General features: G+C 34.6%; 1 protein-coding gene and 1 pseudogene across 1 annotated transcript in view; one reads left to right on the forward strand and one right to left on the reverse strand.

Moving 5' to 3' along the window:
* Positions 1 to 19,039, forward strand: part of PIK3C3 (phosphatidylinositol 3-kinase catalytic subunit type 3) — a 195,244-nt gene that overhangs the window by 124,991 nt on the left and 51,214 nt on the right. The window contains exons 17-21 of the mRNA XM_058277607.2: positions 6,548 to 6,676; positions 7,303 to 7,372; positions 8,168 to 8,232; positions 10,424 to 10,508; positions 15,481 to 15,555. Of these exons, the coding sequence (XP_058133590.1) occupies positions 6,548 to 6,676; positions 7,303 to 7,372; positions 8,168 to 8,232; positions 10,424 to 10,508; positions 15,481 to 15,555 (424 nt within the window). The remainder of the gene's footprint in view (positions 1 to 6,547; positions 6,677 to 7,302; positions 7,373 to 8,167; positions 8,233 to 10,423; positions 10,509 to 15,480; positions 15,556 to 19,039) is intronic.
* LOC101412456 (STING ER exit protein pseudogene) overlaps positions 1 to 19,039 on the reverse strand; it is a 131,846-nt pseudogene that overhangs the window by 47,348 nt on the left and 65,459 nt on the right.

Here is a 19,039-nt window from a genome sequence, read left to right on the forward strand (position 1 = left end):
ATTCAATAACTGAAAAATATACTGTTCCTTTAGCTCTCTAGCCTCCTACCTTTTTGTTGTACTTTTTATATATTATATCTTTGTACAATATATGTCCAAAAACCATCGATTTCTTGTTACTTTTATACATTTGCATTTTAGAACCTGCATAAGAAGTAAAAAGTGGAATTATATACCAAAAAATGCAGTGCAATTGTACTACCATTTTAAATTATTAATATAGTTTCTTTACTGGAGATCTTTATTTCTTTATACCACTTTTGTCTATTGCCCTTTCCTTTCTTTCTAAAGAACCCCTTTAACATCTCTTGTAGAGCAGGTCTACTGGCAACAAACTCCCTCAGCTTTTGTTTATCTGGGAATATCTTTTTTTTTTTTAATCTGGGAATATCTTAATCACACTCTTATTTTTGAAAGACAGTTTCACTGGATATAAAATTTTTAGTTGCAGTTGTTTTCTTTCAACCTTTTATATATTTCATTCCACTGCTTTCTTGCCCCCATGGTTTGTGATAACCTTTTTGGGACTCCATTTTACATAAAACATTGCTTTTAGAATTGACCATTTGAGTACTAGATTTCTGGGTGTGATTTATTTTGTTTGGGGTTCATTTGGCTTCTTGAATTTGTGTACTCATATCTTTTGTTAAATTTGGGAAATTTTCTGTCATTCTTTCTTTGAATATTTCTTCTGCCCTCCTCTTTCTCTTTCTTCTCCTTCTGAGACTCCCATTATATATATATGTTTGTATATTATGGGTGTGTGTGTGTGTGTATATATATGTACAGTGGATGGTGCCCCACAGGTCTCTTAGCCTGTATTCTTATTTTTTTTTATTCTTTTCTCTTTTTTCCCTTCAGCCTGAATCATTTCAATTATATTGTCTTCAAGTTCAATGATTCTTTTTTCTGCCAACTTTAATCTACTGTTGAAAACCTGATAGGGGATTTTTTTATCTTAGTAATTATGGTTCTAGCTCCAATATTCTGTTCATTTACTTTTTAAAACATTTCTGTGTTTATATTGAGATTCTCATATTTTTCGTTCATAAGTTTTCTCCATGTTGTCCTTCATCATTTTTAAGCATACTGAAGATTATTTTCATCTGTGTCTGATAAGTCCAAAAGTGTTCTTGCTCATTCATGTTTTCTGGATTTTTATATTTTTCCTTTGGCTATACCATCATTTCCTGTTTCTTTCTTTGTCTTGTAATACTTCCTTGTACACTGTACATTTTAGAATTTTCAAGTGTTTACTCTGCCATTTAATGCCACTGTACGTACAGGATGAGTTATTACACTTATGAAAGTCAAAAAGTAAAAAAAATTTTTTTTAATATTTTTCATTTTTTTAATAATCCAATTTTTTTACTTTATTTTTGTTTTCATTTTTCTAAATTATTATGTTTATTACTTATATTGAAACCTATCATTACTATCTCATTTTCCTATTAATTGAATTTGGCAATACTCTTGGCTTCATTTTTGAAGAAGTTTTGGATCACAGAAGGGTTACAACTATGGCAAGGGATGATCATTGTTGTGGGGTGTCAGTGATGGGGGATATATGGGAGGAAGTTCACCTGGGCGTACATATAAGGTATATAAATCTGTTCAAATGTTCACGGGGCATTGCCACAGTGGGTAGAGATTCACATAACACCCAAAAGAATATTGAATTCTCATCCTGGGGAGGTCTGCCACCTTTTCTTATGGAACAGCAACAATCCCCCAAGAATGGGCATGGCTAGTGAAGAAGGATGGTCCATTGATGGGGCCTTGATATTGATAACTATGCTTATGAGACTTTTGCTCTAGAAATTGCAACTTAGCCTTGTGTTGTAGGGTGCCTAAGAGTTACCTCCTGAGAGCCTCCATGTTGCTCAGATGTGGCCACTTTCTAAGCCAAACTCAGCTATAAATGCATCACCTTCCCCCCAGTGTGGGACAAGACTCCCAGGGATGAGCTTCCCTGGTACCAAGGGATTACTACCAGGCACCAGCTAGTGATAAAACTGGAAAAAGACCTTGAATAAAAGGGGAAATGATAAAGAGTTTATATGGCTGAGAGACTTCAAAGTGAGTTAGGAAGTCATCAGAGAGGTAATGCTTTGCACATCTCAGTAGGATCTCATAGACAGCCAGAGTAGATGCTGTCCCAAATAGTGGCGCTCCTGAGGCCTCTGGAGACACCCAGGAACTATGGTCATGGCAGATAGCTCCGGAGTTTGGTGCTTTGCCAGTGGGCCCTACTTTGGAGTTTGTGCTCTTCAGTGTGACAGAGCTGGACTCAGAGGAGACTTCTCTACACATGCCTCTTCTGTCCATTTTATTGAACCTATAGTTGGCACTGGAGTTGTAGGTGTATGTCCAAGATACTTGAAACTCTGGACTGTCCATGTGCCACCTGGACCCTGAACCTCAGCAGAGTTGCAATACCTACTCTCCAGTTGATTGGACTCACCCAGGAAAACTAACAAGGAGGTGAGGATGGACAACCACCACACCAAGGAACCAAGAGAGTCTACAACTTCAAAAAAGAAAGTCCCATCTATCAGCCATAAGGAATAGAAGCCCCCTCTCCATTAGAGGTTGAGTGGGAATCACCATCCTAGAATCCTCAGGATTGGGGAATAAAATATGGACTAGAGTAGACTTACTGGTATTCTACTATAGACTTGTTGTGATTCTAGCAATGGAAAAAATTATATCATTGATGTGGAGACAATGCTGCTGGAGGTGCTGAAGTCAGAGAGAGGGAAAAGGAGTATAATATGAGGGCATTTTCAGGACTTGGAATTGTCCTGAATGACATTGCAAAGACAGGTACAGGCCGTTATATATCCTGCCATAACCTACAGAATGGAATGGGAGAAAGTATAAAGTACAATGTAAACTATAATCCATGCTGTATGTCAGTGTTCCAGAATGTGCTCATCAATTGCAATGAATGTACCACACTAATGAAAAAAGTTGTTAATGTGGGGAAAAGTGGGAAGTGTAGGGAGTGGGGCATATGGGAATCCCTTTTATTTTTTTTCTGTAACATTTTATGTAATCTAAGTATCTATTTAAAACAAATAAAAAATACATTTTAAAAAAAATGTTTACTCTGACATTTAGTCCCTGAAGTGTGTGTTCCTTAAAGTTTGATACCACAGAAATTTCCTTGAGTTCCAGAAAATGACAAAATTAAACCACTGGGGAAAAAAAACACTGTGTAAAGTCTTTCCAAATTGACTCTGTGTTGGCTGGTACCCTATTTCAGATGTAAACCGTCTTAATAAGAAGGTCAGACTGAAGTGAAAGTGAAGAGTGGGATCCTCTCTGTCTTTTCTGGGCATGAGTCTTGTCTTGGGCTTGAATTATTGGCTTGTGCCCTTAAGGATTCCTTTGTTTATAGGAATCTTAATGTCTCCTCTACTCCCTATGAAATAGATTTCCCCTACTTCAAGGTGCTGTATTGTATATCTTAAAACTGATATTCCTTAGGTAGCGGGTATAGCTCAGTGGTTGAGTGCCTGCTTCGCATGTACAAGGTCCTGGGTTCAATCTCTGATACCTCCTAAGAAACAGCAGCAACAAAATAACTAATCTTCCTTTGTTTGAGGCCATTTTTTCTTAATTCTTATACTACTTTAACTGTCTGCAAGCTACTCTGTCTGCAGGGTACGTTCTGGGACAGCAGACCAGAGATGAGTGTCTTGGTTCAGTTTTTCAGGCTGCCATCCATTAGATTGACTCTGACCTACAGTCACCTCAGTGTTCATATAGGGCTTACTCTGTTCCCTCTGGAACAGGGCTGGGGACCCACAGTGGGAGTGTAGGCAGGCTCCATTTCACACCTGGGAGGGGGTGAGGTAGGGCCCAGCAAGGGCACCATGAGCTTCTCCTACTGTCTTCAAAGCTGTGTTTTCTTGATTCAGCACTTGCCCAGTTACTGCATCATCACTGTAACTTTTTTTTTTTGTTTGTTTTGAGGAAGATAGCTCTGCCAGTTTTTGCTAGGGGGAACAGAATCCTGGTTCATCTTAAACCACCATCTTGACCAACTGAACATCTTTATCCCTTCTCTATGAATTTCATGATTGACTTTTCCATTTCTGAAAAAAAAAGGTTGCTGGAATTATGATAGTGACTATGCTGAATCTGTAAATAGCTTTGGGTAGTCCTGACATCTTAACAATAATTACCTCTTCTAAGCCATGAACATGGGATGTCTTTCCATTTACTAAGTTCTCCTTTAATTTCTTTGAGTAACGTTTTGTAGTTGTCAATGTACAGGTCTTTTACATCCTTGATAAATTTCTTCCTAGATATTTTATCTTTTAGATGCTAATTATAAAAAGAATTGTCTTGATTTCCTTTTCATGATAGTTTATTGTTGGTGTTATGGGATATCATTTTGATCCTAAAATCCATTGCTGATTTTTTTTCTCACAGTCTTTAAGTATGTGAGCATCCTTAAAAATTCTGAGTTGTCTAGGAGTAATGACTCTGGGATAGCTACTGTGTAACTCCAGCATAGTAGTTCTTAATCATTTTTGGGTCATGAATGCCTTTGAAAATTTGGTAAAAGTGATAGGATTGTACACTTTAGAAAACAGCACATATGACTGCATACACAATTGCAGGTCAATCTCTGTTGTCCTTTAATTAACCTTTTAGAGCTAACAAGGTTAAAAACCCCATTTTTAGTAGTATTTTTAAAGAGTATTTGGTAGACCTTTTCTTAAGACCCAAAGTTAGATTCATGGGAAGTGGGCCCCTTAAGGTACTGTGGTTAGTGCTAGTTCCATTAACGTTGTCATCTGTTTGCAGTTTAAAGTTCAGAGTTTTCATTCCACTAGCACTTGTAAATATTCTTTAAAGCATTTGTGATACCTTTCCCCCCAACATTTTAAAGGAAAGTTTTTCAGACATACAGCAGATTTGAAAGAATTTGACAGTAAGCAACAGTGTACCTACCACTTCAACTTCATGAAGTTTGTTTTACTTTTTAACGAGCCTGTTCATCCCTTTATATGATGCTTTTTGTGCTATTTCACCTTAGTTAAGTCAGTGTTGTTGCCATTTGTTTTATTTTTCTAAGTCATTTCTTTTCTTTGGATTATTATAAATTTCTTCAAACTCCCATAATTTCCTCCCAGTGATCAAAACCGGTAGGGAACAATTTTCTGACCTTTCATCTCCAAAGACTATCTCCAAAGTAGTAGTCTTGGGGTACTACTTTTATAAGATTCTCTCTTTCCAAAGAGTATTTAATTTCTTTATTTTTAGTTGACTTAAATTATATTTAAACTAAATCAGAAATTTCATCTAAATAAGGGGAAAATTCTTTGGAGCACATGATATATTACTGAAGAAAAGGTACTGATATTTGATATCACCCCTTATTTTATAATTGAGGAATTTGAGTCTCCAGGTTATATAGGTAGTTCCACACCTCTCATTGGAAAGTAGGTCTCCTAACTTCTTATTTGGTGCATTTTTAAATTTTTTATTTATTTTTTATTGTCTTTTTTTTGAAAAGATAAATAGATAATAAAAAATGTTACATTAAAAAAAATGAGGTTCCCATATACCCCCCCACACTTCTCCCACATCAACAACCTCTTTCATCATTATGGCACATTCATTGCATTTGGTAAATACATTTTGGAGCACTGCTGCACTGCATGGATTATAGTTTATATTGTAGTTCATACTTTCCCTCAGTACATTCAGTGGGCTATGGCAGGATATGTAATGTCCAGCATCTGTCCCTGCAGTATCATTTAGGACAACTCCACGTCCCGAAAATGCCTCCACATCACATCTCTTCTTCCCTCTCCCTGCCCTTAGCAACTACCGTGGCCACTGTCTCCACATCAGTGATACAATTTCTTCCATTGCTAGAGTCACAATAGTTCTATAGTAGAATACCAGTAAGTCCACTCTAATCCATATTTTTTTACTCCATCCTGTGGACCCTGGGATGGTGATGTCCACTCTACCTCTAAATCGAGAGGGGGCTTAGATACCACATGATTGATGGATGCAATTCTCCTGCTTGCAGTTGTAGGCACTCTCAGTTTCCTGGTGTGGTACTGTAGTATATCTTTAATAATAAAATTAGTGATGGTGCACATATATAGAATACCTGCTGTGTATCAGGCATGATGCCAAACTTGACTTGTAGATTCTGGTCTGTTCCCAGCAACTCTGCAAAAGAGGTGTGTTATCTTTATCTTACAGGTAAGAAAAGAGGCTACATGATATGGACAACATCACCCAGCTAGTTTCGGGCAAAGCCTGGAATCATATCCATGATTGTTTTACTTAAAAGCTTGTGTTCTTTAATCCATATTGTCTTTTAACATAGCTCCTCTATTAACTAGCTCATCTTTCTCTCCAGTGTACCTTTAGGCATCTTCTTACTAACTTACCTAGTTTCTTTCTGTTTGTTTTCCTTGTACATCTTCATTTCCTTGTAGGTATTGTAAATCTCTGTTCATTAGTTAATATCAGAATTTTTAAAATATCTCCACCTCCCCCCCCCCCCCAGAGTGCCCTTATGCCTGCACAGTTGTTCTTTAAGACAGAAGATGGAGGCAAATACCCAGTTATCTTTAAACATGGAGATGATTTACGCCAGGATCAACTTATTCTTCAAATCATTTCACTCATGGACAAGGTGAATATAATCTTATAATGTTGGGAATATTTTTTCATTTTAAAAAACTGTGGTTTTGTGCACATGCTATGTATGGAGGCAGACATATTTGAAATGTTGAGGTACAGTCCTATAAAGGTCTGTTCTAGGTCTGAAAAAATTCAATTTTTTATGCTTGTATGATAAGTATAAAATGAAACTGCCTGTGTTCTATTAAAACTTTTTTTCCTAATTAAGTTTTCTTTATGTCGGATTTAGTAATTTCCTCCCATTAATCAATTAGGTCTTCCTTAAAAAAACAAAATTCCATTCCTATCCCTGGATTTTAAAGGAATGTGTTTTCCCTCTTTTCCTTTTTTCTAATTTCTGAAATACTTTGTTTCTGTAAAGGACTACATATTTGTGGAGTAACTCTGGTCTAAAATCTTCTGACAGTGACTTAGAGTAAGATAAAAAATTTGACATACCATCATGTAAATGCTTAATAAATTTATTTTGATGTTTGTGATGATCAAAATTAACATTAACTTTTTAATTTTAACTAGCTTTAATTTAGGCTTATCTTCTAAATCTCTAGTATATTAAATTGCTATAATACTTGTCTACAAAACTGTTTCTTAATGTTGAATATTTTGTTTTTTTGGAAGCTGTTACGGAAAGAAAATCTGGATTTAAAGTTGACACCCTATAAGGTACTAGCTACTAGTACAAAACATGGTAAGTTTATTTGACATCATGATTGTTTATTTAAATACCCGATAAGTATACTGTTAGTTATTAATTGAAAATTAAGCACTAAGAATGTTAGAGACTGAACTTCATTTGTAGCAGTGAAGATCAATTGAGCATTTCTGTTTTTCATGTTTGTACATCTTGAAATCATTAAACAGAATATTTGGAAGAAAACTTACATTTTTATCATGTATTTATTTGTATTCACACTGGTTGCATCTCACAGTAGTTTCTTATGTAGTCATCTAGGTCCTGAATCATCATTTGAGAGTTAATATGACTCAGAGAGGATCTGGAATATGGTATTCTTATACCTCATTCAGCGAAGATGTTTCCTTATCTCTTTATAGCATTTTGACACTGAATGACCTCTGGAAATTGGGCCAGAAATTTCCTGGGATTCCTTGCCTAATGCTTATTGTAAATTCCATACCCTGCTTGCTCTTAGAGCTTCTTACCCTTAGGGCTTCCTATCCTTAGACACCTTGAAAAAGCGTTAGTATCTGTTTTAGGTTTTAGGCCTATTACTTTGTGTTCCTCATGAACAGTTAAAAAAAACTGACTTAGAGAAACATACAAATTGGCTTCATTAAAAAAAAAAGTTTTCTTGTAGTAACTATGGCATAAATGCCAGTATAAACTTAGGTTTATAGACCGTTTAGATTGTTCAGGTTTATATCTTATATACATTTATAGATTAAGGTTAATCTTAGCAGAATCTTTATTTTTTATTGGTTAACCAACAGCTTTGCTTAATGTAATGAATATCCTTATGTGTAGGTTTCATGCAATTCATTCAGTCAGTTCCTGTTGCTGAAGTTCTAGATACGGAAGGAAGCATTCAGGTACAGTATCTGTTTCAAAGATTTATATAATTCATGACTATATTCATGTTGAAATTATGTTAAAAATGAAAATCTTCTTTTAATATGCCATCTCCCCTCTAACCTTGTTTTTCCTTTTTAATATAAGAAAAGAAAAGGCGAGTATTTTCTGGGACTAAGCAATGCATAGCTTTTGAATTTTTTATACTGTAAATACATGGATTAGTTTTTGTCACATCTTTTAAAGTTTATTTTTGTTATTTTTAAAATATAATTTTTCTTTTTCCATATATAAGAAATATATATGTAATTCACACAGGAAAACTGATATGCCTGAGATAAAAGATAATGCACAGACACACTTGATAGAGAAGGTGTTTGTTGCTGTGTTCCTACCTAGCTAGTGTCCCAGATATTCAAGAAAGTGTTACTCTGATTCCTGGGGAGAGTAGATGGTTATTCTCTTATTTAGTGTGGGGTGCAGTCATGTGTAATGGTTAAAGGTTAAGGCTCAGAGCATTAGACTCCCTGGGGGTTGTATTTTAGCTATGAAATTTTCCACCTATGTAACCCTGAGTTAACGACTTAACCCTTTTTTCAGAGAATAGTCAACAAAGCAGGCCTGAAGCTGGTATCTTAAGAAAGGCCTACTAGCGAGATGGCCTTTGGCTGATATCTGTGAATGTGGCTTTTAGAGTATGCCTTCCGTGCCCTAACTGCTAAGCGTGGTTCACTGTGCCTAAAGTATTTGCACAAACAATGTGATTTATAGCAGACCCTGTTTTCCTTCTAGGTTTTGGAATTTTGTTAATTTCTAGGCAGAGGGTGCCTATGCAACCAGCCCCTAATAAAAACTTTGGGTGTTGAGTCTCTTTTGGCTTCCTAGACAGAAGCATATACCCATATCACTGCATTTTTTGATACTGGAGAAAGTAATCTGCTCATTGAGTTCCCTAAAGGGAGGGAGTGAACAAGAAGACCTGTGCATAGATTTTCCTAGACTTAAATGTGAATTTTTCCATCGTTGATCCTATTGTGTATCCTTTTGTTGTAATAAACCTTAGTTATGAGTACAGCTATATGTTCAGTCCCATGAATCCTTTAGCAATTCACTGAGCCTTTGGGTGATCTTGAGGCCTTCCCCAGCATACTCTTCAAATCTCGGTTTTTCCTGAAGATGACATGAAATGTATGTTGAGCTCTTACTGAAGGTTTTAATTGAAGTAATTGTTTAATAGAGTAATTATGTTGCTTTGTATAATTATGATTTTATGAAATGAAGACAGTGATAGTTTGTATCCTGATGCTTGGCTTCATGTCCAATCTGTGTAAATAGTTCATCTGGGTTGTAGGTTATTCTTATCTTCAGCTTTATTTGATAACTATAAGTTGTTTTCCAGGATAGTTGTACCTCTAGTGTTTCACCTTGCTACATATGTTTGCCATTTTCTTGATGTTGTCAAACATCTAATATTTGATATGTCATTGTGGTTTTATTTTGCATTTCCCCGCAAGGGTTGAGCATTAAAAAATATATTTATAGGTAAGTTATTTCTTCTGTGGTCACATCTTTGGCTCATTTTTCTGTTAGGTTATCTTTTTATACTCATTTATAGGAGTTCCTTGTGTATTATAGATACATATCCTTTGCCAGATACACTGTCGAAAAAAGATGAAAATATAGGATAAACTTATTTTTAAACAGTATGTGAGTTGCATTTTCAAAGTATATGCTCAGTGAATTTTTCTTTAACATCTAAATGTAAAAGAATGGATCCAGATGGTAATCAGAGGGGTGAGGGATGGGAATACATTAAACCCCCAGTGTTTCCAGATTTTTCGAACACTTTTGTAGTGCATTTATTGCACCCCTATAATTCTTATTTATTCATAATTTCCTCTGAATTCTTAAAATTTACATTAAAATTATTTTAAATATTTGGACTTAATTTACTGAACTTGTTAATGGAAACTATTTCAATTGCTATGTTTAAAAACCCATGTTCATTAGGGAAATATATGATGTGAATTAAATAAAAAAGCTTTTACCAAAAAGACTGATTGCTGAAAAATATCCTTCTTAAGGTCCAAATTTTATAATTTATGGACTAAGGGTTGAACAAGACATTTGGTCATTATTTACCATTTTAAAATGTCTAATTTGTTTAAGGATTGTATTGAATTAGTAAACATATAAATCATGTCCTTTCAGAACTTTTTTAGAAAATATGCACCGAGTGAGAATGGACCTAATGGAATAAGTGCTGAGGTTATGGACACTTATGTTAAAAGCTGTGGTAAGCTCTTCAAGCTATTATTTTCCATTGCTTTGTTTGAATTAAGGAAAGCAAGGCTGACCTGGTGTTGTCTCTTCATACACATTGAGAACATTTTAATATTTAGATGCTTTATAAGAAGAGTAAAATAGATATTGATTATAAAGTCATTTTAATATTTTTATTATTCCAGTGTACCTCTTTGTGAAAGCTGTTAATTTTAACATCACTGTAATATTTTGTTATTCAGAGTACCTATTCCTGAAAGTGTTCATTTTTTACTATATTTTCCCTGTTTTTGAGTAACTGCAATTAAGTAGATTGTAGGAGAATTCTCAGCAAGAATTGTACATTAGATAAATCTCAAAAACTGAGATAATAGTGTGATGTTAAGAGGGTATCTCTCACAGTATTTTAGATTCAGAATTATAATCCGTTTCTAGAAACAAATAAGTAGCATTGTACCTCAGATAATTTTATATTCTTCAGTGATTTATGTGTGCCCTTGTGGAGCTTCTGTTCTATGGAGGATTTTTTTTCTTAAAAGATTTTTTTTTATAACTGGAAAACTCAGTGGCGGATTCATGAGTGGATCCCTGAATAATATATAAAATATTTTATACCTTTTAAATACTTTGTATTTGTCCATATATATACCTATATATATATATATATACACCTATATATACCTATACTTAAGCAATCAAAGCTGGAAGGAACAGGAAGATATCTTGCTAAATATATAACAACTATATTTTAAACTTGCATTTTATGGTTGAGAAATTGCTTTCATATATATATATATATATATATATAAATTTTTTTTTCTACAACACTCATGGGAGCTAGTGTTTGAGGTTATGTTGGATCCTCTAACTCATTCCCATAATTATTCTAGATGATTCATTTAGGACTGAGAAATAAAAGAAAATATATATTCCTAGGCATATTTAAAACTTCAAAATAAGTTGTATTTATATATATATTTTAGAGTCCTTTACAAGGTTTAATTCTTATTTTTTTACTATAGGAATATAAACATATATTACATGTAACCGGGTTTTCTCATAAAAATGATCACATATATGTATTTAAATATAAAGACTAAAAAACACTGAAACATTCAAGAGAAAATGTTTTCCTTACTCCCTTTTGCTTTTACACTCTATTTCTCTTTCTTCTTTCCCTTAGTTCTCTCTTCTTTTCCTATTATTCTTAGGCCTTTAAGTCTCTGCTTTCCATGATCTGAAAAATTACTTGTCACCAAAAGGCTTAGCAAGACTGGACATTTAGGATGGCTTATTCACATGTTTGGTAGTTTATACTGTCCCCACTGGACTTGCCAAATGAATCACCTACACTTGGCTTCTCTGTGGCTTGAGTTTCTTAGCATATGGTGGCTGGGTTCTAAGAGCAAGTATTTTTCATTTAGAGGTGGGATCTATGTCCTTACTCCTCAAATCTGTGTGGGCTCTATAACTGTTTTGACCAACAGAAGATGACAGAAGTGACATGGCACCTCCTTTCAGCATCTTATTTCGGTTGCTTACTGTTTTCTATGTGTCTTTTTGTTGTGTTTCAGTGAGTTTGGTAGCATTCCAGGTAATACTAGAGGATGAAAGCCATTATTTAAATTTTTTTTTAGTAGAGGATTATTCAGTGCTTAATAAGTTGCTACTTTGCATTAGAGTCTGGTTGTTGGGCATCATATAGAGCTATGCATAGCATTCATTTTAGAAGGTAATGTTTTGGTTTGGCAGGGGTGGGTAAGTAAAAACAAAAGCAGTAAAACTTTTGATGACATTTATTCCATATTATTCAAGGTATCAGTTCTATACCACTCAAGTAAATATGGGAATACAGATTCTTTTCACACATACATATCTTTGCTAAGTAAAAGGAAATTTTATTTAGCCATCTATAGTTTTCTATATTTTACTTTAAGTAAAAGTTGTTTTATAAAGCCAGTTTTAAGATGTTCTGTATCTACTATGGGGTCAAAAAGTGAACAGCATCCTTTTGACAAGATTATCTTGGATGGAGAGTAAATTATAAAAACAATTTCCTTTATTCATAGGGACAAGCATAATTCATGCAAGTCAAAAATACTGTTACACATGTGAATCACTATTCTATAGGGATAGCTATACAAGTAGAAACAATGTAAATAGTTATAAAACTAAATTACTTATAATTTATAATTAAAAAACAAGAAAAGTAGAACAATTCAACTGCACTAATGATACAATGACCATAAAATGTTCTTTTTGAAAATTCCAGGTGTTTCAACTATCTTCACATGCATATTATCAGTGGGAGTTTTGTACCCTTGGCAAATATTGAGTGATATCTAAGTGAATCACATATTTGAATACTCAGTGTATTGAGTTCTAATGTGTTTTTCAGAGTACTGGATGTACTCTGTGAATATCAAATTTAATATCCCTTAATAAGTTACTTTGTAATTTTTCAATGGGGAGCCTGTAGTTATCTATGGAATTGGATATTTCTCAGTAGTTCCAGGACAGTACTACTCAAAGTGTGATCACTGGACCACAAGCATTGGCATCACCTGTGAGCTTGTTAGTATTGCAGAATCTCAGCCCCCACCTTAGTCAGCACCTGCAGTTTAACAGAGGATTTACCAGGTGGTTCTGATTATATTAAAATACTAGATCAGGGCTTCTCAAACTCTGGTGTGCATAGCCATCACTTTGAGAGCTTGTTGAAATGGATTTCTGGCCACTGCCCCTATAGAGATTCTGATTCAGTAGGATTGAGGTAGGGTGTAAGAGTTTGCATTTTATCCAGCTTCCAGGTGATGGTCATACCGCCAATCCATGGATCACATTTTGTGTAGCACTGCTATAGCTCTGAGGTCAGCAAACTTTTTCCCTGAAATCTGCCAGATGGTAAATGTTTTAAGCTTTTTTGACCAGAGGGTCTCTGTTACAATTAATTCAATTCTGTCATTATAGTGCTTTAAGTGAATGGGTATGGCAGTGTTATAATAAAGCTTTATTTACAGAGAGAGAGTTAGACCAGATTTGGCCCTCAGGTTGTAGTTTGCTCTCTCTCTCCATCTAGATGACTTTCATGTCCCTCTCAGTGGACCACTGAATATGTTAAGAATTACATTCAGCTGCAAAAGTCTTACTATAGTAGCTTAGACACACATAAGAATCTTTTTTCTTTTTTTTTTTTTTTTTTGATAAAAACACCAGAAGTAAAGGATTGCTATCGTTGTTTCTGTTGCTTAAGGATGTTAGGGCCAGCAGGGTCTCTATTCTCTTGACCTTTTAAGACTTATGGTCCCAAATACCTGGTACCACTGTGGTCATCTGGCATTCTGGCCAGGAAGAGAAAAGATCTCACCCCCTGGCTTGGTCAGTACTCTGAAAATGATTAGACACCCCTACCTACAAATGAGGCAGTTAAATGTCTTTTAGCTATGCACAGTCTTGCTCCACTTTTTTTTTTAAATAAGAAGCATAAATTGGCTATTGCTTAGGCAACTTGCAGTCTCTGTCTCACCACAGATCATATATTGAATCACTGACTTGTTGATAACCAGTTTTGAACAAGATACTATACTGGGTATTATCTATAAGAGGATGCCCACAGATTACTTCACAGTTAAGTAAAAATTTCAAATGGGCTAGTAATATTATTAAGTGTTCTTTGGAATATTAGTGTGCAGTCTTTCATTCACTGTCTAAATATGAATATATTTTGAAGTGTGTGTGTATATATATATAAAATATAATTTTGACCATAATAAAAGAATACGATTAAGTAGTCTAAACAAATATACTTAAGCTAAAATACTGCGTTGATTGTTGCCCCTCTCAAAATGGCTGCTTTGGAAAGAAGAGTTATGTGGTGCAAAAATGGCATGAGCAAGGACTTTGGAGTCAGACAAATCTAAGTTTAAATCCCAGACTTAGACAGTCTGGTTAACTGCTGGAACCTAAGGTTTTTCATTTTAAGCTTGGTTTATAATACTTTACTGGCATAATTAAAAGGATTAGAGATAATAAATGTTCTATGCTTATCTAAAATCCTAGCCTTCAAAAATTTTAACACTGATTATTTTAATTCATAATTAACCCAATGTTGATGTCATTTCATAAGTCCTTTTTGAAATTCTGGATTGGCTTTCAGAACCTCTGTTAAATGAGCTTTCTGTTTACTGAATTTGGACAGGGTCAATTTGGTCACTAACAACTGGTCCAATCTTTTTCCTTATATATGGGCTGAAATAAAACCGTTTCTATAAATACTGACAGAGTCACCTGTATGTTTGCAAGTTGTATTTGTTGGTGTTGCCAGCTGATTAATGGGAGAAACACATTGTGGGATAAAGAAAAATGCTACAAAATGATGTTATTTGCTTAATTCTGTACTAGGGTTTTCAACAAATGCCAGGTTTCCAGATTCTTATTATAGAAGACAAGACAAAAAGAGAGGGAGAAAGAGAATAAAGCTGGAGCAAATGACTCTGCCCCCAGTGCTGATCATATAATTTATTAATACTTTAGATCATAATATGAAATGCATAAAATGCCTTTACCACTCAAGTAAATGCAGTTGTTTTACTATCTGCTATCACTTTAAAATTGTTTCTTTAAAGAAAATTTTTTAAAAATTAAAACCTTGCACTTACCTATACAATATGGTTCTCTTTGATCTGTGGGATGATAGGCTTTATTATGTGTCCTTCTGTAGATACCTCCTTCTCAACGTGATCTTTAGTATCTGTCCAATTTGAGATGGTAAGCACATGTTATTATATGATTAAGGTTCTTGAAACATAATTTAACTTTCGATTCATGTGACTTTTATAATTTGACAGAATTCTAGATATTTTTTCTGTTACAAATATTTCTTTTTCAGTTTCTTTCAGTCAGGTAAGACATAAACTGCTCTTAAATTCAGTGGAATGTATAGACTTCATGTGTTTTTCATATTTTTTCCTATATTGTTACTGCAGCTGGCTATTGCGTGATTACATATATTCTTGGAGTTGGAGACAGGCACCTGGATAACCTTTTGCTGACAAAAACAGGTAATAAATCATGATTATTAGCAAAAGAACATTTTATAAGCCAATGATTTCTACCTTGAAATCTTCTTATTAACAAAAAAGTTGTATAAGTGAAGGTAAATCATAGAGTTCTAAAGATCCCTTAAAATGGTAACTAACTTCAAAGGTCATCTATGGTGAACTCCCATCCTTTGTAAGAATCATTTTAGTAGTAAACCTACAGATGGTTATCTTGTCTTTGCTTCTGTACTTGAAATGCCTCTTCTGATATGCCTGCAGGCCAGCCTCTTACTATACAGCTCTAGTTAGAATATTCTTTCTCAGTACTGAACCACACTTAACTCATTTTAACTTCTATCTTTTATTCTTTGCCTTACCCTTTATAGTTACAAAGAATAATCATTCTCATACCCCTTCTGTTGGATAACTTTTTTGCCACATGGCTTTAAAACACAATCTTTATGCAAACAATTTCCAAATTTATAATTCTTTACCTCAATGCTCAAATATTCAACTGCTTACTTGAAATCCTAATCATATGACCAATTATACAGATTGTGTCCTTCACCTGTTCCTCACCTGGATTTCCCATGTCTATTAATAGCAATATCATCCACCGAGTTGTTCAGATGCCAAACCTGAGGCATTCTTGATATCTCTCTTGCCCTAACTCACACATCAAATCTGTTATTAGTTGACATGTCCTATATAATCCTCAACTCCAAAATAGATCATGATGTCACCCTCTGCCTTCACTGCCACTGCTGTCATTCCGGTTGAAGCCACTGACATCTCTTGCCTAAACCACTTGAATACAATCTGAACTCTTTACTATGGCTGTTGCAGCTGCCCACTTTGGTCTTCTGTTGTTCTCAGGAAAAAAAAACAAACAAAAAACCATTCCTGCTTCAGGCAAGTGCCCTTGTTGTTTCCTCTTCCTGGAAACCTCTTTCCTAAGAATTTTCCAAGGCTGTTTATTAAGTCTAAGTGCTAATGTCATCTTCTTATAGAAGTCTGAAATAACACTACCCTCTCCAGTACTCATTATTTTTCATTGTAGCACTTATCTCTAGTTGAAGTTACCTCCTTTATTTAATTCAACAGTTATTTACTGCAACTATGTGCCATGTATTGTTTTAGATACTGGGGATTCCAAACTGACTAGAACAGACAGAAATCTTTGCCTTTATGAGGCTTGTTGATTTCCACTGATAATGCGATTTCCGTGAGAGCAGGAATCTCGCCCATGCAGTTTACCACTGTGCCTTCAGAGCCTTGAACAGTGCCTAAAGGGTTCATTAAATCAGTGTTGAAGTAATGAATTAGTGAATAAATATTTCTGCTCTTCCATGTAGCCTCTTCTTCTCTGGGCTAAATCCAACTTTCTTCAAGCCTTCCACAGAAAATATTAAATAGATTTTTTAAATTACTCTTTAAACTGGTTTCTCAAGTAAGAACTGTTTTTGCTTTGTTAGTTTTCTTCCAAATTGTGATACCCAGAATTTAACATAATATATCTATATTAAGTGTAGCCTAATTGTTAATATATCCCTATTAGTTCACTAACCTGCAATTTCATATCTTTGAATTTAAATTATACAAGTGAAAAATAATATGGTAGAATTTGCTTATGGCAGCTGCTTCTCTGTCAGAGCAGGCAATCCCTTTAATATCCAGGACCCAAGGAATGTAACCAGATTGTCATGGAGGTTCTTGACTAATTTGCTGGTGTAACAAAGGATATTTATAAAATAGTAAGTGTATGTTTGGAGAGAACTGTAATTTGGAAGAAAGTTTTCCTGTGTTGTTTTATTCACATTAGCTTCCTTTTTGGTTGAATCTTCCAACCACAATAATCAAGTTGCCAAAGTGATTCCATTTGTTCCATATTGTAATCATTTTATATCCACTAAAATGCTCTGATGCATTTATTGACCAGTGTCATATCTGTAATATACTCACAGATCTTATTTGTCTCATCTTTTAGAAATTGATAAATAATAGTCCTTTTTCTTTTGGACTTTGAGAATAACTTTCTCCTCTGTCTTGATGGGAGTATTTTAAGAGTATGACCTTTTTTGGTCCATGTCTAAATTACTTGTTTTATGAAAAGTTCAATCAAAATTTCAGAAACAAGGGAAACGGACATGGCCCAGTGGTTAGGGCGTCCGTCTACCACATGGGGGGTCCGCGGTTCAAACCCTGGGCCTCCTTGATCCGTGTGGAGCTGGCCCATGCTCAGTGCTGATGCTCGCAAGGAGTGCCGCCCCATGCAGGGGTGTCCCCCACGTAGGGGAGCCCCTCGCGCAAGGAGTGCGCCCCATAAGGAGAGCCACCCAGCGGGAAAGAAAGTGCAGCCTGCCCAGGAATGGCGCTGCCCACACTTTCCATGCCGCTGACGACAGCAGAAGCGGACAAAGAAACAAGACGCAGCAAATAGACACAGAGAACAGACAACCGGGGGAGGGGGGGAATTAAATAAAAATAAAATAAATCTTTAAAAAAAATTTTTTTTTCAGAAACAAGCTTTAAGATTCTTATTACCACTTTCCACTAGAGGGTGCTCCAGATTTCCCTTTAAAAACCAACCTTAAAATGTGTTGCCTGTTAGGTTTCTTTTAAAATAGCATTTCTTTGAGTCATTTTTTCTTAACTGCTCCATAATTATTTATTTATTATACTGTTTATAATTATTTCATCCTGTTAGCATTTTAAGTCTTCCTCACAAGGATAGATTTTTTCAGGTTTAGTTTGAATGAAATTAGATTTATATAATCTAATCATGTGTTGCCTTTTAGGTAAGAGGCACATAATTTTTCTTTTAAAATAGTGTTTCTTTGAGTTATTTTTTCTAAACTCCATATTTTTTCTAAACTGCTCCGTAATCATTTATTTATTATATTATTTATAATTATTTCATCCTGTTAGCATTTTAAGTCTTCCTCACAAGGATAAATCTTTTCAGGTTTAGTTTGAATGAAATTAGATTTATATAAAGAAAGACTGGTTATATGAAGATGTTATAATGTATTCCTCAACTTCTAAAAATTATAATTAATTTTAAAACGTGTCATCTTTCACTGGCAATCCATATTTCAAACCAGTTTCAAATTTTATTACTTATATGTTGTAAATATACTTTGCATAGTTTAGACTATTATATATTTAAACTGAATTTCAAATGTAGTTCATAGTAGGAAATAAATTTCAGTACTTGTGAGTAAAAACGCCTCAGATATCACAAAGCATCTTCCGTTCAATATTTTGTGGTCATTCTACCTTCAGCACAGATGGTACAATATTGAAAATTCAGAACTTTGGATTCTCTTACATAGTTGTCCAAGCTCACAGAGATTGATAGAACATTTTCTGCATGTTAAGTCACATGTCTCCTGTTCTACAAAATAAAGCACCTTTTGTTTTCTCATTTGCCAATTTGGGTGGGTTTAGAATCAATAACTGATTTGGATGAAAGTGGTTTTGAATTAGAGTCCCCCGGTGTCCT

Source organism: Dasypus novemcinctus, chromosome 16, assembly GCF_030445035.2.
Source record: "Dasypus novemcinctus isolate mDasNov1 chromosome 16, mDasNov1.1.hap2, whole genome shotgun sequence".
Taxonomy (NCBI): Eukaryota; Metazoa; Chordata; class Mammalia; order Cingulata; family Dasypodidae; genus Dasypus; species Dasypus novemcinctus.